The following is a 22,479-nucleotide window of genomic DNA, read 5'->3' on the forward strand; positions in this document are numbered from 1 at the left end:
TGCCCCTCTGTCGTTCATTGCTATGCCTTATTACGAGGTGCATGTGATAATTATTTAGTGCTACAATTTTGTTTAGTAACTAAGTCGCATGTAACGCAATTTAATTAAATAATTAATAATACTAGATAAGGTAAAAAAAAATGAAAAACAGTTTTCGAGTGATATTAAAAGGGGTGGAGTCTAGCGAAACTCTAAGAAAAAAGGAATAAACTGTATTGTATGGAATTTGCAGTCATTGATAGATTCACAGATGACAGCTGTAATCTTGTAAAAACGGAGATAGCCGAAATCCACTACGTTTTGCTTTCAAACTGAATAATATTGATATAAATATTACAAACTTATGTAAAATCACTGCAAGTTTCGTACTAAACTAAATATCAATTTTTACTGAGGCACTCGGCTCTTATTACGTAGTATTAACATCCTCTTTGAGTGAATCTAGTGCAAATGAGCCTCCCACTGGTGAATGCAAGGGATTATGTCATATCATTAGGCGATGCACTCGTTTGTCCTACTATCTCATATTGCAACGATTGTAGAGACTAGTAACAAATTAAGTAACTTGTCACTTACTAGAATTATCTCGTCTAATAATAATTTACGACTGAATTGATATTAGTTGCGATTCATGTTTTACTATTGGTCGGTGTTACGACCCATAAAGTGGCACAGGACCGTTAAAATGTAGTTAATGAGGTATTATGTAGCAATAATTCTACCTCTGGTCTTCCTGTGAACATATTAAATAACACATTACTTGGCTAGTTACAGTTTTCAATAAAATAACTGGTTTGTGAAATGTTAAACTCAAATATATAAACAGGGCCAAGTGCGGGTCGGACTCGCTCATGAAGGGTTCCGTAGAAGCAAAATTGCGGTTGAAGACACGATTTTTAGATGTAGTATTAAAAACCTACTTTCTAGTTCTCGTTCAAACCATCTTCGGTGAAAATTTGCATGGTAATGTACAATATTATATATTATTTTTATGCCTTTAAAATTTTTGTGTGAAAATCTTAATGGGGTTCACAGAATAATAATAATAATATTGACACACTGTTACACGAATTATCTTGCCCTAAACTAGGCATAGCCTGTAACTATGGGTACAAGACAACGATATATTTAATACAATATACTTACATAAACATACATTAATACATATAAACATCCATGACACGGAAACAAACATCCATATTCTTCATATAAATGATTGCACCTACCGGGATTAGAACCCGGGACCTCCAGTTTAGTAGTCAGGGTCACTAACTATTGGGCTATATCAGTTGTCTATATAGAATACATCTACTTGGCAAGTTTCAACAGTACAGTTCTTATCGCTTCGGAAAAAAGTGGCTGTGAAATACAGACAGACAGACATGACGAATCCACAAGGGTTCCGTTTATTGCCATTTGGCTACTAAACCCTAAAATTGGTTTGAATCGATTTAATCTTCAACAATCTTAATAAGATTATTTGTTTGTGATTGGCAAACTGAAACATATTGAAAAGCTGTTCGAAACTAATTTCTGCATTCATAATTTTTTTTTCAGAAATTTCTTAAATTCTGAAACATTTATTAGACCATTTATTATATAGAGCCTCTTGCTGCTACACAACCAATGAAGAAAGGCTAGGCTTATTACTTTAGTGTGCGTAGCAAGCTACGTCTTACACTCGCGACGACAGGCGCACTTTGTGTTAGTGTGCGTGCATTGCTAAAAGTAGAGGTTAACTGTCAACCTCAATCTTTTTCGACGATTTCGCAGCTGTCACAGTCTAGATACTTAGATGATATAAATTAATTTAAGCGGCTATTCTAAGACAGCAGAACTATTTTGAGCAACTCACAACACACACACACGCACACACAAAAATAAAGTGACTGACCTATATCGAGTGTAAGACGTAGCTGAGGAACCAAGTAAAATGTGTGTGTTGAAGTGCTATACTCCTTTCTGTTCAATAGAGCCAATGCTCCTCCGGTCGACATTGAAAAAGGACACAGATAAAACACGTCATACAGTGATTGTTGTTTTTGTTTATGGCAATGAAATACTGTAAAGACATAAATGAGATACTAAATTACAAGAGATGTATGATGATGAGGATAAGTTTATAACGTGGTGCGTTTGTCCCGGACATACATGCAAACAAACAGAATCTTTAATCATGTTCAATAAACAGTGTTTACTTTGTTGCGGTTCTATTATAATATAATACAAAAGATGTATGAACACATAATGATCAAGCTAATCTCCCATAGGGATAGGCTAAGATGTCTTAAGACATGGTGATTCCATTTGCTACGGCCCTGTTATTCTTCTTTGGCTTCTTCTACTCCGTTTAAACTATTCATGCAAGCCTTCTTACGTCAACGTCTATGTGTCCCAACTATCCCACCCAAATCAAATTGTTTTAACCTTTAAAATAATCATGTTCACTCTTCTCAAAGGCTAGGGACTAGTAACACTAAGAGAGAGTGGGCAGCACTAACCAAATAAGTCTTCACGCTTGTTTGTCCGCCTCTCCTATAAAAATAAACTTGTGCAGTCAATATACTTTCTAAAATTTCTTCAACAGTTATGCCAGCCTCTAAGAACGGATACCGAGAGATTACAATTTAATTCAAATGTTATTTTATCAAAATGGAATTTTAAAATTACTTATTGCATAGAAAATCTACCACCGAAAAGATATGCCTCAGACTAGAGAAGAAAGGGCAGAAACTCAGTACTAATGTTTACTTCTTCACGCGAATCAAATCCTTTCATACAAGCTCCCTTGGTACTCTTAAACTGGTCCTTTTCAGCGCAAACTCGACCTGGTCTACGAATGTAGGTAACGTTCCATCTTTCTCTACTCTTTTACTTCTTATATCTGCATTTCATCATCTCTATATAACTAGTCTTAATAGGAGACCTCTATCAGGATATTACTCTCAAGATTGTTGCAAACCTTGAACCTAACACCATAGAGATTCTATAACAAATTTATGTACGACCTTTATTCTACAATAAAAGATTTAAAACTCCAACTGAAGGTTGGAATCAAATGTTACGAAATGAACTAATGTCATAACATAGATACACAAAAACAGAAATCATCAAGAAAACCAATCATGAAGAAAAAATAAAATAAACCAATAAAGTAAACCACTAAATAACAATATTAAAAACATTCAAGAATAAAATGGTGAACGAGAAATCAAATTTAAACTAAATGCAACAACTGTAATATTTTATAATTTATAAAAACAGTAATAATTAAGATACAAACAAGATGAAGAGAAGACGTAAGTTTTAATAATTTTTCAATTAAAGTCGGCAACTTATCTTGAAATACTTCTGATGATATAAGATAATGTGAAAGTGGTCTTCGCATCAAACTCTTCTTTGTTGCACTAATCACGATGATAATTCAGCCAGCAAAGCTCCGCCCAGAAGCGCAAAATTTACCTTGTGGATTTGCTTGCATCGAGAGGTGGCAGACACATTTCAGACGCAGCGGCTGACTCCCCTCTTCTGCATTAAATCATCCTCTAGATAGCTTCTTGTCTGTGCCACCATTATCAGAAGGAAATACACTTTATTCTGGTGATGTAAGATAACATGTGCGGCATTTAATTTTTCTGTAGTTGGACTTGATTTACCTTTAGGCCATGTTCCTTGTATTTAAAATTGAAATTTATTTTCTCCTTTTTTCCTTCTGAAACAGAATCAAAAGCGTTTCTTATTATATTCTTAATTTATATTACATCATATGTATCTAATTTTTTTTTACTATCCTGGTTATTTTAGGATAGAACGATATACGATATAATAGTAAAGACCAATTTTTTGTATAAAATACTTTTTCTTCGGTTCTTGACACGTTCAAGACAATTGTGGTGGATAATATTATGTTGAAAGATTCCGTTATACAGAGCTACAGGTCAGGCTAAGCGTATAAAAAGATAAAAAGTCCGAAAAGTTTTCCGATAGCCTATAGCATAATATAAATAAATGCTGAAAGGGAGTATCACACATAAAAGTTGTGTCTGGTACACACTTATACTGGCGCACACTTTATGTTTAGAGTAATTTACCATCTTAAAAAGAATTGCATTCAATGATCATTGTGCCATTTATAATATGTACAGATTTTCTGATCCCACCTTCGAAAACACAAAGATTATAAGAAAAATGGTTTGCACAATATTGAAAGTACATTCTGATAATCCGTTAAGACTGAAACTTTTCAGACGCGTCGGAAAGTTTTCACAATTGGAACACTTAATCCTGATGAATTCGAACGCTCAGCAATTCTTTCAATTTTACTTCGGAAACTTGCGAGAGTTATTCGACTGGAATATGAATTTAGGGATTGACCACGTATTTCAACTGCTCAAAAGAATTTAATTAATATTCTTCATTCGAAAGAAGTTAATTGGTTGCGTAGAAAGCACTAGAACTATAAGTTGAGTGTTCGTCTGGGGTCATTAGTCCTACCAGACTTGTAAAAATTTTGCACTGTTCTATTAGGCTAATACGACTTGTAAGTGCTCTCATATTCCCCATATTCCTCTACGCTGCTGAGACATGGACCCTACGAGTAAGTGAGAAGAAAAAGATCAATGCTCTTGAGATGTGGTGCTGGAGAAGAATGCTTGGTATATCGTGGACGGAATCCCGTACCAATGAGTCCATTCTTTGGGAGCTCGGCATCAAACAGAGACTGTCTACTCCCGTACAAGCTCGCATTCTCACCTTCTTCGGGCATGTATCGCGACGTGGAAGCGACTCCATAGAACACTTGATAGTGCAGGGTAAAGCCGAGGGCACTAGACCACGAGGAAGGTCTCCGATGAGGTGGACGGACCAAGTGAGGCAAGCTGTCAACGGTACTCTGCATGAATGCACAAGAAGATCGGCAATTTATCCACAAAAATGTTCCTGTTTACAACTGGCAACCTTTATGTTGCGGCAGACTGAGAGCTGGCAACCAGTGAACGTGTGAACGTTTTTACGTGAACGTGTATGACATACAATTTATTAGAAAAACATATGGGTGCAATTTGGGTCCATATTGGCTCACATAAAATTCTAAGTCCTATTCTTTGTCTTACTACCGGTCTGTGCTCACAATAATCTCTCTTCATAACTATTTTTTTCTTCATACAATTTTCTATACTACTACTACTAGAGGGGCGCCGTAGCTAGGGAAATTACTGGGTAAACGACACTTAACATGTTAGGCACTGCAATGTAATGGGCAGGGCGTATCAATTACCATCAGCTGAACGTCCTATTCGTTTTGTCCCATATAGTCATAAAAACAATTGCATTTCATTATATTACGATTTATGCCTTAGCACACTTTTTTTATGGAAAAGGAGGACAAACGAGTGTACGGGTCACCTGGTGGAAATTGGAACCGTAGTATTTGTAGAAGTATTTTAAATAGATTTTAAAAAATGGTAGTTTGTAGGACTATAGCGCCTTTAGTAATCTCTCTTGCAACACTAGAAGAATCACAGGAGCGTTACCGGTCTTTAGGGAAGGTGTACGCATTGATGAATTATCGTACTGCGGGCTATGAACGTTGGATTTTATATTTGCGCCTTTTATATAACGCTATCGTTAGTTGAAACAACAATTTCATTTTAACTCATTTGAATTCATTAAGGTTTGAATCGTTTTAAACTACCGTTAATAAATTATGCACGTCTGCAGCAAAAGCGCTATCCATTTTGTTTTTCAGTGTTACCAACAAAAGTTGCAGTATTGCCGTAAATTACCGCAAAATGTTGGATATCTCTTATACACTTAACGTTTTTGTGACTTAGTTACATACGTAGTCTGCAGAAAGTTTTATTAATAGCGACGCTGTTGCAATCTAATAATTTTCTATGCATTTTCTAAAAACCATAAAATCTTTTGATGGAACTCATGAATGGACAAACATTTTAATAGGTAGATTTACAAATTGAATCTGAAACGGGCAATGCGCTATTCATATTATTATAGATAAGTGAAGAATTGAGTGAATTATGTCACTGTGTTTACCGAGTCTAGGTTTTCTATAATGTTATTTGCACAATATGCGGGGATATAAGGAGATAATTTATGAATTCTAAATGGCCACTGGCCATGATATGGTGTTGTTTCCATGTTTCAAGTCTTTTGGCTGTATTTTGTGTTACGGATTAAGTATAAATGATGTGGCAATCTTACAATATAATATCCACAAATCTAAAGAAAATACTTATAGGAGTTCGTACTTAACAATTGGGTCCTAAAATGATATAGTTTTATTGACTATATTTAGCCTGTTTATAGACTATAATAGCCATATAGGTTAGACGTAGGACTAATCGCACTTGATGAATTCATTTGGTCTGATAAAACTACGGAATTTAAATAACAAGTGGGAGTAACACACAGCTATGGCGCGCCTGTCATAATTATGTGGTGGTGCGCAACACCGTCTCAGTCGCGATTAGCTACTCACTGTGACGTGACGTCTAGACCGTAACGAATATAATAGAAGTGTCTCAAGACCGTTTATTTTTTTGTGTTGAAGGACAAACGAGCATACCTGATGGCATGTTATTCCCACGTACTTTCTTCCCAAGTTCCAACACACCAGATAAGTCACATCACACAACCACACTGTGGAGCAATAGCACACATCAGATACAAAACCTTCAAAGTCAAACAAATCTTCGAAACAGTCCTCGTGATGAATGCAACAACCTGGTCAAAATTGTCACCTTGACAAAGTTACCTTCCATTTTATTCGCGCACGAATGTCAAATATCTGGAGTGGTGTGAATGACATTTTCAATTTCAACTCTTTTATGTCGAATCCAACTCGGATGAGCAGCGTCGGAAAATCTTCTCGTCTCAAATACCGCAGTGTCTGAAGATGAAGGTTTTCAATCAGTGTGTGTTACCTTACGGTATGCAGATGTGGTCGCTATGGGCTTGATGAGAAAGCTCATGGTCGCTCAGAGGGAAATGCAGATAGTCACCGTTATAGCTCAAATGTTTGCGAATCTGAAGTGGCAGGGGCAAGGCACATTGTTCAGACGGACAGATGGCCGGTGGGGCAAAAAAGTGCTCGAATGGCCAGCACGTACCGGAAGACGCAGTGTTGGTAGGTATCGCCAGGATTTGATGGATGAGGGCAGCGTAGGACCGATCGTCGTGGAGACCTTTAGGGGAGGCCTTTGTATCATCTTTTGGTACAAATGCGTAAATATTTTTCAGATGCAGAATACGACTGGTGCAGTGGAAAATTACGCGATGTGCCATTTACTGTATCTCTTAAAAGGACGTTGTTCTACTTTGGCATGATGGCGCTTAATATAATAGTACGAACTATACCAATATTGTTCTATCTATCACTGGGGGTTTTCTGTTTTTTCTGCCAAATTTGCAATTGCTTTTTACTATGTACCTGATGCAAATATATTGTCAAGCGGTTTAGTTTTAATGTTAGTCATTAAACGTAGTTCAGTTTAATTTTCTTTTATTTTTCTTATACAAGTCTTATCTAGTCTGGCCGATAGTCCGAGAACTTCGTGCGCGACCGTCCCACCGTGATAGACGATGCTGGGGACGGAGTACAAGCTATATCAGCAGGTATTGGGTATCTAGCGATTGTAGTTGTAATATACGACCCTACGGCTGATAGTTAGCTACTAAGTTTCTTGAAAATGACCGTTGGCTCCACACGCACCTCGTACAAGGCAATAATATCAATTCTGTATTCTTTAAGATCCCATTTCATTAGCTGGCACTGTCATTTAAAACCTTGAAAAAAATATGTGAAATGGCGGGAAATAATCGAAGTTTCTAGCATAATAAACGCGTTCTAAATTTGAATTAATAATAATATGTAAGTGTTCACCGCCGCTGATGCATTAAATTTCGTATCGTACTAGTTAAATTGCTCAATGAAGTTTATTCTACAGTTTTTTTATAAACGGAAGATAGTGCCTTGAAAATTGCATTATGGATTAAAGCCAGATATTACGACATTATGAATGATATTTTACATTGTACAATATAGAGTGTTAATGGAATTCAGCTGCAGAAAATATAAGCCAGCTCTTCAGAACATTTCCTGTAATAATTCAGTAAAATTTATAACCATAGGAAGCATAGATTGAAAGATTTTATATAAAAATTACCTGACTTATAATAATTGATCCCTTAAAACATGATAAATCAAATCAAATCAAATCAAAATCAATTTATTCACGTAGGTCACGGAAATGACACTTATGAATGTCAAAATAATAAAATATTTATCTTATTGAATCAACCGCTACTTCGTAAAGGGTTGAGCCAATGAGAAGAAGGAGCAAGAAACTCATTGCCACTCTTTTATATCAAGATTTACAGATCATTTCAATTATAATATAATATGTAAAATGTAAAATGATGCAACAGACACACTCAAACGTCAAATAGTGAAATGTCTTACACGAGTAATTCAAAAAAGTAAATTTAAATGAATACAATAATTATTGAGTACAGTAGCTGCATCATCCACATACACCATAAATAAATGAAGGTATTCTGTGAGTATTTTATAAGCGATTATAAATAAATATCCATACATATATATAAGATATGATAAACATCACCCTGACTAATAAATAATCATTGAGTCCTTACAAAATGATTTCATAAAACATATCCATAAGTCTATTTTGATGTTTCGTAGATTCTGCTGAAATATCGAGAATATTTTTGCGACACAAGAATATGCAGGGCACGTTCACAGTATGCCTTTGAATTTCATATATTATTGTATGTGACTTATTTGTATCGCTTCGGTTCATTTAATGGGAAAAATAATCTACTTCTTTGAGACGAATAACTGTTTTCATTGCTTCGTTTTAAAAAGTTTTTGGTATTAAAATTTTAATATACTCCTCTGGAAGACCATAGAAATCTAATAAGAACGGCGTATTGCATTGCGTCAGTAAGTGATAATTTACAACATAAACGACTACATCTATATATATCAGAGATTTCCATGTATAAAGTCACTCATCGCGATATCTCTGGAACCATTAGAACTAAAGACTTGAAATTTTGTAGGAATATTCTTTTCACCCAGTAAAAGTCAGCTAAGAACGGATTTTTCAAAATTCCATGCGCAAGAGTTTTTTTTTATTATGAACAGAAAAACGTGTGTCGGATCAGGTAGTATTATTATAAAACAAAGTCCTCCGTCGCGTCTGTCTGTCTGTTCGCGATAAACTCAAAAACTACAATGGATAGCGTGGGTCTCGAGGAAGATTTTAATAAGTATGTCATTTGTTAAGTTTTTGTATACATTTTTGAAATTTGTTGGAGATATCGGAAAAAGTATGCCGTCTGGAAGCTTTGAACGAAAACGCTGTCTTAAGCCTTTGAGATATAACAAAATAATGTAACGTGGAATTGTGTATCTTACATAATGAAGCAAGCATTCATATGATGAATATGGATGTTTGTTTCCGAGTCATGGATGTTTAAATGTATTTATGTATGTTTATATGAATTTATGTATGTTTAAGTAAGTATATTGTATTAAATATATCATTGTCTTGTAACCCATAACACAGGCTATATATGCTTAACTTGGGGCAAGATAATTTGTGTAAAAAGTGTGTCAATATTATTATTATATTGGTCTACAGAAAAGTCCGCGATGGCATATAATATGTATCTATTATGGATAGCATACTATCTCCATTTTAATATTTTCAAAATTGGCAATTATAAAGTGGTAGTGTCAAAGCAGTTTGCACAAATACGATATTAATCCTTATCATGTTCTATTAGCAGAACAGCGTCGCTCGGGTCAGCTGGTGACTTTACAAATGAAAGCTTATTTGGATAGATTGATCATATTATGATGTTCATTTAATGATGTAGATAATGGATATAAATTATAATACAATTAACGACCCATATTAACGCCCAGTGGTTACTGGTTAGTGACCCTGCCCACTGGTGCACACATTATATTGTTTTTGTATGTTTAAGTAAGTATATCGTATTTAATATATCGTTGTTAACAAATTGTTTTGTTTTTAAATTGATAACACTCACTTCAAGGATTAATACACAAATTAAATTTGAAAAACAAAATTTTATTTGTATATCGTTGTTTTGCACCCACTTTAGGGCAAGATAATTTGTGTAAAAGTGTGTCAATATTATTATTAATTTTATGTTAAGAATTTCGCCTTATTAAGGGAGAAACTTCAAATTTTTATTGATTATATGAACTAAATTAATTCCTTTTCATCTTTTTTTCTTACCTTCTAGTAAAATATAGATTCGCCGAAATTCGTAAATTGATCCCCTGTCAAGTGACACTTATGCTCATCCAACCCCATATCTAACAAGAACCATAATTTATTCAGGACCTTGTCAAACTTGTCAATACAGACTCTTGTTTGTGTTCAAAGTGGATTCTCATTAAGTTTGGCCGTAACCACTTGAATGCTGTAGTTAGATTGTAAAGTTCGGCAAATCTTAACTTGCCTTGAGTAAATAACATGAAGTTATAGGCAATACTATAAAATATTAATGTGACTCGCTGGTGATCGGTGCATTTCACTTCTCTTAAACATATGCATATACACAATTAATATGTATACACAACTTGATACAATCAATTTCTAAACTTATCATGATTTTAAGTAATTCTTTATTAAATATAATAAAAATTTGTACTAAAGAGCATTTTTTGCACTTTAGCAATCAACTTCTAGAAAATTTATTGAAGTAGGCGTTACCTAGCAGAAATCCATAATTATCCAAATGATTTGAGTTTTCTTTAGTGTTAATTCCGCCAATATTTGTCTTTAAATAATTCGACACGTGTTTCGCCTCTACACGAGGCATCCTCAGGACGTGTTTTCTCGCCAAAAGTTTTGTAGAAGTTTAATCATTACAATAATTATTTCCTTTTTCCCTGCTCTTGTAATAAAATACTGTCACAGCAGAACTGTCAAAAAGTTATCTCATAGAATTAATCGTGCAGAAATAAAATAAGAAATTGAAAATATCAGGTCACGACTCAAAAAAAACTAACCTATTTCTCAAGTTGGATCAAACTGCACAAAGTGTGCAAAATTTGATTTAAATTGGTTTAGTGGTTTAAGAGTTTATCGAAGTTTGTGAAGAAACAAAGTGATACGAAATTTCTGTAGAGGTACATATGAAGATTTAGTCACAAAACAGCCGAAAAAAATCTGCACGCCAAATTGACACAAACAAGGTAAAAAAAGATACATAGGATTTTTTTTAACAAACGTAAAATATTGTCAAAGTACGTCCCAGTTAGGACAAATTCGAGTGATATAACATTATTGATATTATCCTTGGTATGACCAACTGATAACTGGGATCTTTATAAGTATTACTAGTCACACCGATGGTAACGTTTTAATGAAATGACATGAAGAAAAAAGTTCTGAATACGGAAATAAATATAAGTGTGGAAATGGAAATTAACTGTAGGTACAATAGGCGATCAGTCATCAATATGTTGCCGGCGTTAAAGGTACTATTGGTCTTGATTCTAATCTGTAGTATAATAAAAGCTGACATTAAATATATGAAAGAGCTAAAATATTATCAGTACGCATATTGTCTGACTCTAAGAGCACCTGAATATACACATAGAAAAGCATATCTAACCATATCAAACAATCCCCCGCCGCGTCCATCTGTCTGTCTGTTCGTAATAACATCACTAATTTAAAAACGGTTTTTCCAATAGGCTGATGCGACAGCTATGTCCGTGCGAAGCCGCGGCAGGTCGCTAGCTATTTTATAATAATAAACACAAAATTTGTATTTAAAATTTTTCCCCCGCGTTCCGTTAGTCTGTATTATTTGTACCGTTATTAGTATTCACTAGCTTTCAGCTGTATCTGGTTTTGCCCGATTTCTAAGCGAACAACAACATTTACAAGTGAAACTTTTTGACACAAGGCCCTCTTTGTGGTTATTGAATCGTTTGATAAATGTTTCCACTTTGTTTATTTTGTAATAAAGGTTTTTTGTTAATTCAGTAACTGAATATAAAAAAGTGTTTTAAATCCCTTGAATTATTTGAGAAAAACTTTTTTGTCGATTAATAGAGTAGGATAAAACAAAACAAATGTCAATTGCAGAGACTGCCGATAGAAGTTAAAACTAAGAACTTTTACGGCCGTTCCCAATTTTCAGTCTGTCTCTTACTTGGGATAAAAATCTTAACTGTCGTTGACTTTGCTGTCCCAAAAAACTTATCGACGGTAACTTTATCCGTGCACGCGTATCGTGCGTAAGCGTGCACCGTCAATGGGACGACGTATAGCTTACCAGCGATATAAAGTTTGTATGGAAATTGCAATTCACGCGTCCCAAAATAAGGCGATAAGAATGAAATATCGGCTATATTGGGGCAGCTTCAGATTATTGCTGATTATGACAGCTAATTACTGACAGTAGAAGGTAGTAATTTATCTCTTTTTGTAGATAGTATATTGGAAACGGCCGTTAGTCTTACAATTTGAAATTTCGTAATGTTTAAAAACAATTTAATGATCAATTTAAATTTATTTTTAAAACTTATTTTCAATAATAAATTAATAAAGCAAAAGCACTATTTCAATTAGTTATAATGCACAGTATGTACACACTGAACTTTTCACTAAATCCATTCAATTTCCCTTAAAAGATATACACAGCACTAATGTTATACAATTGTTTATGTCAGCTACTAAGCATTTCGGTGACGCGAACTCACGAGAATTCTTCCATCCAAAAAGTGTCTAAGAACTCGAAGGAAATTATAAAGAAAATTAGTTTAGTTTCCGTACTTATGCATCGCATCATAAAAAAATTGTAAACAAAATATGAAAGCACATTTTGTATTAAGAAGTATGCGTATATTGTTTATTAATTTTTACTTATTCTCACATTGATAGATTTAATAATTCATATTGTATTTTAATTGTTTATTACTTATAACTTGTTTAAATTTTCATGTTTTTTTAATAATATTATTTGTACATAATGTAATTTATTTTAATTGTATTGTATTGTTTTCTTCTTCATTATGCATGTTGAGTAAGCCTGTAAGTCCTCTAAACCCTTTAGATTAAGAATTATTATTGTATGCAAAATTGGCTTCCTAATTAATAAATACAATAAAAAATGCATGTTTGCGCATATATAATCATAAAATATTATGTTACGCGAATATTAATACATTCAAAGTTTCCTCGAATAAATATATCAATCCCAAGCTTCAGTGAAATTCCGTAAATCGAATTATTGAAGAGGCCTTTCGAAATTGTTAAAGAGAATTGGTTGACTAAAGTCGTAGTGGATGGATATGTCGATCAGGAGTTACCATAGACTTATCCTCTCTTAAGTTTCAATAACCCAGAAATTTGAAAAACTATACTGTGCCGTTCCAACTGAAACACAGTAATATATACAATTTTAATATTACTTGTTCACAGCGGGCGGCAACCTCACATTTGTATCCCATCAAAGTGGAATAGTTGGAACCAGTAGGAGGCTCCTTTGCACAGGATGCGGGCTAGATCTTGGGTACCACAACGGCACATTTCTGCCGTGGCGCAGTCATGTGTAAGCATTGTTTTGATTCGATCTGAAGGGCGCCGTAGCTAGTGAAATACTGGGAAAATGAGACTTAACATCTAATGTTTCAAGGCGACGAGCGCAATTGTGCTGCCGGTCATTTTTGGGTTTCTCAAGAATCGTAAGCGGCACTGCATTGTAATGTTGTAATGGGCAGGGCGTATCAATTACCATCAGCTAAACGTCCTGCTCGTCTCGTCCCTTACTGTCATTAAATAATAATAATAATTAAGTACAATTACATACAGTTCTTAATTTTCAAATTCAATAAAAAAGTACAAAGAATATTGTTACCTGATTACATATAACCACAGAACGTCTACCTTAAACATTGCTCGCAAATTTTCGCAGGAGCTTTATTTTATTGAAGCGCCGTCAATTTGAGACGTCATTTGTAACGATCATGAAAAATTCATTCTATTTAATTTAACTCATCGAATCCGTAAGCCGTAGGGGGATTTTAAACGAATGCCACAACCTGAGAGGCTTAGTCAGGCTTTTAAGAGATAAAATATATCACAGGAACGTGAGACGTTAAGCTGACGTGGTGAAAAGTTACAGCCTTTAAGGCATATCCATCATTTTTCTATGTAACGTGCGGATTTGATAAAATGTGACGCAATGTTTTTGCTCAAAGTAATTAAATTGAGGTCGGGTGGGATGTATCCATAATATAGGTAATATACTAACTGTTACTCGTGACTTCGACCATATTTACAATGCTGCTACATGCATATATAAAAACAAACATATTAAATCTCTCATCGTTAAGGCAGCGTTCGTAATAACTGACTTCTACGAAAGTCATTTCATTGTACATTCAGATTGTTTCTGGAACCACTGATAAAGTTAATGGCATTCTCTAAAATTTAAAAGAACGAAAAGGGCTGCTGAAAGTAAATAAGTCATTGGAATCCTCACTAAGTTTAATATTATAAAAGGCGTTTGTTATATCTTTTACTGAGAAACACTTCTTAATACACAATTAAGATGCTATATCATCTTCAATAGTTATACAAATACTAAAATTTACAAACGACGCGGGACTCATACTACTGAGCAACTAAGCCAACCGTCGGAGTAATCGATCGTGAATCTTTATGTATCTTGTACAACTCTCAGGTTGTGGCTCCATCTACAGCATATACTTTGCAGTTCATAACCTGCTCAACCCTAACAATTGCATATTAGGAAATTGACTTGAGATGTCGCTTTTTCAAATCTAAACAAGTACAACGGGTGTGAGTTCCGTATCGTATTAATATTTGCATTCGCATATAAACTTTTGGCGTGGTGCGACCAGTGATTCATGTACGGCCGTTTCCAATAACGTATCTCTAGTTACGGATACATTGCTGTCACCGTTTAATGACAAGATCTTATCTATCCATAGTTATGTCCAATATAATTATAGTCCAATATTTGATGTCGATAGGTTATTGAAATGTACGTAAGCGTAAAATGATGTATTAGTGTTCCTCTAGTAAGTTAAACAAAGGATAGATAGGTTATTGAAAACGGCCAGTAGTCTACAAGATCTTTCGTTGGTAGATAAAAGTCTTGCGTCACCGTTCTTTTAATAATAAATATTTTAATTTTCAGGTCCATATGAAGAGAAGTATCACAACAACCTCACGAATATAAGGCAAGAATTAGCAAGAAGTATACACAGAGCGATTGAAAATACTGATTCAGTAAAGGTGATGATAATACCTATTATTACGTTTGCTTTTCATGTATATGTGCTTCGATTGGTTTTAATATTTAATGATAAATTGGCACACAATTTTGACACTTACTTAATAATTATAAGACTGGTATATGAGTTAGTTCGTTGTTAGTTATATACTGTTATAATTGCTCTTTCCTTAAAGCTACATACAAATAAACATCCATGACTCATAAATAAACATCCAATTATAAATGTTTGCACCTACCGGGACTCGAACCCGGGAGCTTTAGCTCATAATTCAATACCTTTTCATTTTGATTCATTCATGGGATCCTCTTGTATGAGCATTTACCAACAAACGACTTAATACCTCAACTTAATCTACTAGTAGGCAACTAATATTATAAATCATTATTTAAAATTTAAGAAACAGCATATTTCCTTTTTTTATGTAATTATGATTTTAATAATTTTATTATATTTTAATGCAATTCAAATTTATCATTAATTAAATTTAAATTTATAAAATATCATTTTTGCTGCCCTTTGATATAATTTTTCTTATTAATTTTACTTTGATTTGATTCATAAATGTATTTTAATTTACGGCCGTTTTCAATAACCTATCTACCCTTAGTTAAACTTACGGATACATTGCTGTCACCATATTAGCTACCATTGCTATCCATAGTTATGTCCAATATATTTATAGTCCAATGCGATCTGTCAATAGGTTATTGAAATGTAAGTAAGCGTAAGTTAAACTAAGGATAGATAGGTTATTGTAAACGGCCGTTAATGAATACATTGCAATGCTTACTTGTTAATTAATGTAGGTAGTGGAATAAATGGCTTTCTTATTTATATTTATAGGTATTTGCTAAATACGCATTTCGTTCCAGAATAGCCCTGACCTTCTAGAGTCAATCAAGAAGGATCTAGCAGCCTATGAAGAAAGCTTCGCAGAGTATTTGAAGCACGTCAACACTAACAACAAAACCTGGACATTTTGGAATGCAATGTTTTACGCGGGAACTATATATACCACTATAGGTAAATGATTTATCTTCTAACTACATACATACATACATAAATATAATCACGCCTCTTTCCCGTAGGGGTAGGCAGAGACCACTTCATTCTACTTGCTACAATCCTTACACGCTTGTTTTGCTTCGTCCACTTTCATTATTCCTTTCATACATTCTCTTCGGTTTAGGGTACTCTTGACCTGGCCTTTTGTCAAGACGTCCCTTATTTGATCTCGAAACGTCCGCCTAGGTCTATCCCTTCCAACACTTTCATTCACACTGGCCTTATACACTTCGTCAATCGTTCTTCATTCATTCTCTCGACATGTCCAAACCATCTCAGCATACCTTTTTCAACTTTTGTCACAACATCTTCTTTCAGACCACAGCGTTTCCTTATCTCACTATTTCTTATCCTGTCACTCAGTTTAACTTCTACCATACTTCTCAACGCTCTCATCTCAACTGCATTTATTCTGCTTTTATGTTTCTTCTGCCATCCTCTAGCTGCTAGATTAAAACAAATTGTTATTAAAAATATCCCACTTCTGGGTTTAAATATGCATACAAGTGCTCTTACTCACTAACTTGAGATGATGCACTTGCAAATTTAAACAATGTTTAATGTGAAAAGGCGATGTCTTAAGTCAATTTCCTAATATGGAACTATTGGGGTTGAGCTATCAAGTATATCCTGTAGATGGCGCCACAACCTGAGACTTGAACAAACATACCGAATTACAGTTACTAAGTTAGTAATTATTATGTTCCTGACTTAAGTCTTTTACTTATTGGCAGTCATTCTTATATCTATAATATTTTATTTTTATTTTTTTTATGACAATAAGGGACGAGACGAGCGTGACATTCAGCCAATGGTAATTGATACGCCCTGCCCATTACCATGTGCCGCACATGATTCTTGAAAATCCCAAAAATCCTAATCGGCACCACAACTGCGCTCGTCACCTGGAGACATAAGATGCGCCCTTCAGACCGAAACACAATAATGCTTACACATTACTACTTTACGGCAGAAATAGGCACCATTTTTGTACCCATAATCTAGCCGGCATCCCGTGCAAAGAAGCCTCCCACTGGTGAATTATTATATAAAATAATAATTATAAGAATTAACTATGTTTTCACAAAACAGAACTTTTATAAAAAAAAACTTAAAAAAAAATGTCTCCTTTATCTCTTTGAAATAATAAAATAAAGTATTTCGCATATTAATTTAATATTTTGTGAGCTTGTATTCAGAGTGAAATCGGAAAGTATCAAAAAGAAAACGCCTGCAATTTTTCACGAGCAATTTCACAAACTCTCAACATTTATATTATCTTCGAGTACGATACAAAAATAAAAGCAAAACATGTTTTCCGTTGCGGATATTTCTCTGTTTGAAACAGAAGTTTATTTTCCTTCAATTGTACTCAGAGTTTTACTGTTCAATAAAAGAGAGAAACAATATTTTAAGCTTATTGTGTGCTTACTATAATTGTGTCAATGTTATCAACTCACATAATATTCTCAGATAAACTTTGACATAGGACCGCAAAAGAGAGTGAAAAGAAAATATAAGTAATTTGCGACAATTAAGTCTATAAATTTGGGTTTTACTTATTATTTGTTTTTAGAATTCCGTAGCCAAATGGCAAAAAACGGAACCCTTATAGATTCGTCATGTCTGTTTGTTTGTCCGTCCGTATGTCACAGCCACATTTTTCCGAAACTATAAGAACTATACTGTTGAAACTCGGTAAGTAGATGTATTCTGTGAACCGCATTAAGATTTTCACACAAAAAACAAAATAACAATAAATTTTGGGGTTCCCCTCAGAACTGAAACTCAAAAATCTTCATTAAACCCAACGTGTGGGGTATTTGTGGATAGGTATTGAAAAATGATATTGAGGTTTATAATATCATTTTTTCTTAACTGAACAGTTAGCGCGAGAGACACTTTCAAAGAGGTAAAATGTATGTCCCTTCTGTAATTTCTAAAATAAGAGAATGATAAAACTTAAAAAAATATATTATGATGTACATTACCATGCAAACTTCCACCAAAAATTGGTTTGATTGAAAAAAATACACTATTATTGAAACATCGATCAAAACTACAAGAAATTTCATATTCTGTTAATTGCTGCTACGGAACCCTTCATGGGCGAGTCCAACTCGCACTTGGCCGCTTTTTTTTAAATACAAAGTTCTACAATATTCGTTTAACAAAATCAACCAAAATAAGATACAAATAAAATTTACAGTAAACAAACAGTTTTGTATGCAATTTTATTTTGTTTTCCCCATAAAGTTTAGGAAAGGCCCTAACGTGGGCTATAAGTAATTAATACTTACTACTACCACCTCTAGCTCCACGAACTGTTGCCAATCTCCTTTTCATACTCCTAATAAAATTATGAATAAAATCTTGAGGTATTGTGTTCCATTCTTCTTGTTACGGGTTTTATAGTTCTCTCATACTAGCGGCGGCAGGAATTCAGGTGAGCGCCTTGACCACCTCATAATACAGACAGGGGCGTACCTACCGCCTTATCTGCCGTATCAATTATACGGGGCCCCGGGGTATGGGGGCCCGACGTGCGTAAGCTAAAATTAATAAAACTTCCGATTTTTTTATTTCAGAATTGACAAAAGTCAAAAAAACATTTTTTTCCCGCGTAAAGCATGCTTTTAAAAGATGGCAACACCCTTCATCGGTCAGACCTTTCAATATTGTCCATAGAGGCATAAACTTTAGTAAAACTATAGTTATTTATGCAACTGTTGTGTAATAAGGGGTATCAAAACACGAATGTGGATTTATGAATGTGATAATAGTATCACATGAGTGTTTTAATACCTAATTATCAACAGTTGCATACAAGAATTTATCTACACCCCGAATATGAATCCTCTAAAGGATTCTGGAACAGTTAGCTTACTGCTAACATTAAAACACCAGTCCTAGTAGTAACCTTATATCATTCATAACTGATTATATACAAATAAACTAAGTATTAATGAAAAAATTATTTATTTTAGTAGTAATTTACATTTTGTATAGTGCAATAATTAAAATTCCCTCGAATATAATGTTCTTTTGCAGCGTTTAAAATGAATCGCTCATTTTTTGTAAACAAAACAATAAAAAATATCGAAGAAAAATGGCGGGGATTCGAATAACCTACTTTTTTTTACGGTGCGCGACGTTCTGGCAGTGTGGAACGCGCGTAAACGAAAATGTTCTTTTTTTGAAATGCATAAAGATACCACGCATCGAGTAATAAGAATGTGGCTGTATGTTGAAACTCTTTGCGCATGAAGGGATAAAAAAAAAACATAGGAGTGTTGTTATGAAATTCAGTACAACATTACAACACTCTTTTGGATGATGTAATGGTTATTAGAACATTGGGTGTTTTAATGTTGGCCATAAGCTAACTGTTTCAGAATCTTTAATAGAGGACTTAAAGCATGGGTGTAGATAAAAGTCATTATGCTACTAAGAGTTAATAATATTTCTTTTAATTATAAGCAAACATATTTGTTGAAATCTTTACCCTTCATAAGGGCCCCCAAACAAATTTATATACGGGGCCCCGCCAAGGCACGCAACGCCACCATAAATAGCATAAAAACAATACCTCCTAATAAAAGGGCTAATGGTACTAAATTAATTTCGAATAATATGTCAGTTACCCTATCGTGCCGCCGTTAATGTCCCATTTTGAAGATTGTTTTAGTTGCGGTAATATCAAAATAATGTTAATTGATAATAGTGTACTTGGTTCTATATTAATTGGAATTAGAACTAATAATATAAAGAATGGATATATTAGGTAGGTACTTATAATGTAAATAAACAATAAATTTGTTTTTATTTATTTCATTATCTCAAAATAACTACAAAGGCTAACTGAGAACTATTTTACAAGAATAATTTGCAACGGAAGCTAAATTAACCGTTAAATAAAAAATACACATTATACAGTTACAATGGTATCATTAAATAAACGCGCAATATTACAAAATTTACCTAAATAAATCAATTTTCCATAATATCATTTTGGGACATCTGTAAGTAAAATAGTACCCGCACGCCAGCGTAGGTACTGACACCTACTTGTCCCACGCTCCGCCGTAGCAGGGCAGAACTCGTAGGTGAGTAGCGTCCACGTCAGGTTGATAAAAGTTTTGGTTATTAAAAATAATTGTTTTTTTTTTTTCGAAAATTTGAAAATTAAAATTACTTACTTTTATTTTATGTTTTATTTCTTTATGATTATTTTTAAGAAGTTCAACCCGTGTCTATATTTAATGTTAATAATTACGTCTAAATAGACTGTGACAGCTGTGAAAATGTCGAAAAAAATTAAGACTTCATTAACCTCTATTTTGAGAAATGCACGCACACTAACACAAAGTGACATCCAAATCGCGAGTAGAAGACGTAGCTTTTCACATACACCAGTGGGAGGCTCCTTTGCACAGGATGACGGCTAGATTGTGGGTACCATTACTGTAATTCGGTCTGAAGGGCGCCGTAGCTAGTGAAATTATTGGGCAAATGAGACTTAACGTCTATGTCTCAAAGTGACGAGAGCATTTGTAGTGCCCCTCAGAATTTTTGGGTTCTTCAAGAATCCTGAGCGGCACTACATTACAACTACACTCAGCTGAACGTCCTGCTTGTCTCGTCCTTGTATGTCATTTTGTACCTACTTACCCTACTGACTCACAAATAACTGCGGGCCTACTATGAACTCTTATTGCGATTCAACTGACAACCTAAAATGAACTGCTTTGCTATTTCGTACCACGACGTTATTAGAGCTATCTAATTTAGGTTGACGTCAAATCAACTGATTAAATCGCAATGATGTCAATTGAATCGCAAACTGATTAAGTTCGTTCATTCATTCGTACCATGAGGTGTTATTTCAACCTAAACTGGATAGCTTATTTGTCAAAGTGAGCGATTCGAAAAAATTGCTCCTTCCTCAGAGGAAAGTGAATCGTGTTGTTAATAACTTTTAAAAAATAGTGAAAACATACAGAAAAGGAATATTTTATTGATGAAAGATTAGATGAGAATACTTTATTGGACTTTTTGTAAAACAAAATACTGAAAATAAATACCAAAAATGAAAATACTAAAGACGAGGCAGTAAGGGCCCGGGCTTTATCTTTTTTTTTTTTTTTTTGTTATGAAAATAAGGGAAGAGGGCGAGCAGGACGTTCAGCTGATGGTAAATGATACGCCCTACCCATTACAATGCAGTGCCGCTCAGGATTCTTGAAAAACCCAAAAAATCTGAGCGGCACTACAATTGCGCTCGTCACCTTGAGACATAAGATGTTAAGTCTCGTTTGCCCAGTTATTTCACTAGCTACGGCGCCCTTCAGACCGAAACACAGTAATGTTTACACATTACTGCTTCACGGCAGAAATAGGCGCCGTTGTGGTACCCATAATCTAGCCGGCTTCCTGTGCAAAGGAGCCTCCCACTGGTAAGCGCCTGTTCGCAAGAACGAATTAAAAAAAAATGTACTCTGTGGTCCTGTCAAATCAAACATCAATGGAGGTGCGTTCATAACTCGTTATTTTTACGAAAACACTTAAGCAAACATTTAACAGTTCTTTGAATTATTTTTATTTAATTTGCATATAAATAAAAATATTTCAAAGAACTATATTTATTTATATTACTATTATTTATTAAGTACAAAAAGGGGCTTAATGGTTTATAATTTGACGCAATTGCGCAATTTTAAAATGTATTTTTAGTATGTTCTACGCAAAGAAACCCCTAAAATCATATCATTTTACGTTTCGAAACGCAACTTTATTTTGTTCATCCTTCATAAGCGTTCCAAACGCCATTCAGTAAAAGGCACTCCTGGTACGAATTTTAGTGATTCAGTTTAGGTACCTAAACTGAAGTGCATCGGATTCGCATCGCTTATTAAAAGTTGATGGTAGGCCCTCTGGTCCCATAAGTTAAGACACTTTAAAATATCATCTAGAAAATTTAGATTCTGTGCAATATCATTTAGATTGACAATCCCGTAACCAATGACTGCGCGCTATAATCTGAAAATAAAAAG

The 22,479-nt window shown here is 34.2% G+C and overlaps 1 protein-coding gene and 1 long non-coding RNA gene across 2 annotated transcripts in view; both read left to right on the forward strand.

Moving 5' to 3' along the window:
• Positions 1-22,479, forward strand: part of LOC126979324 (potassium channel subfamily K member 18) — a 70,690-nt gene that overhangs the window by 42,211 nt on the left and 6,000 nt on the right. The window contains exons 2-3 of the mRNA XM_050828567.1: positions 15,262-15,359; positions 16,234-16,384. Of these exons, the coding sequence (XP_050684524.1) occupies positions 15,262-15,359; positions 16,234-16,384 (249 nt within the window). The remainder of the gene's footprint in view (positions 1-15,261; positions 15,360-16,233; positions 16,385-22,479) is intronic.
• Positions 3,094-7,512, forward strand: LOC126979326 (uncharacterized). The gene is made up of 2 exons (XR_007732809.1): positions 3,094-3,299; positions 7,258-7,512. It is a non-coding gene; the product is annotated as an uncharacterized LOC126979326 (long non-coding RNA).

Source organism: Leptidea sinapis, chromosome 3, assembly GCF_905404315.1.
Source record: "Leptidea sinapis chromosome 3, ilLepSina1.1, whole genome shotgun sequence".
Classification (NCBI taxonomy): Eukaryota; Metazoa; Arthropoda; class Insecta; order Lepidoptera; family Pieridae; genus Leptidea; species Leptidea sinapis.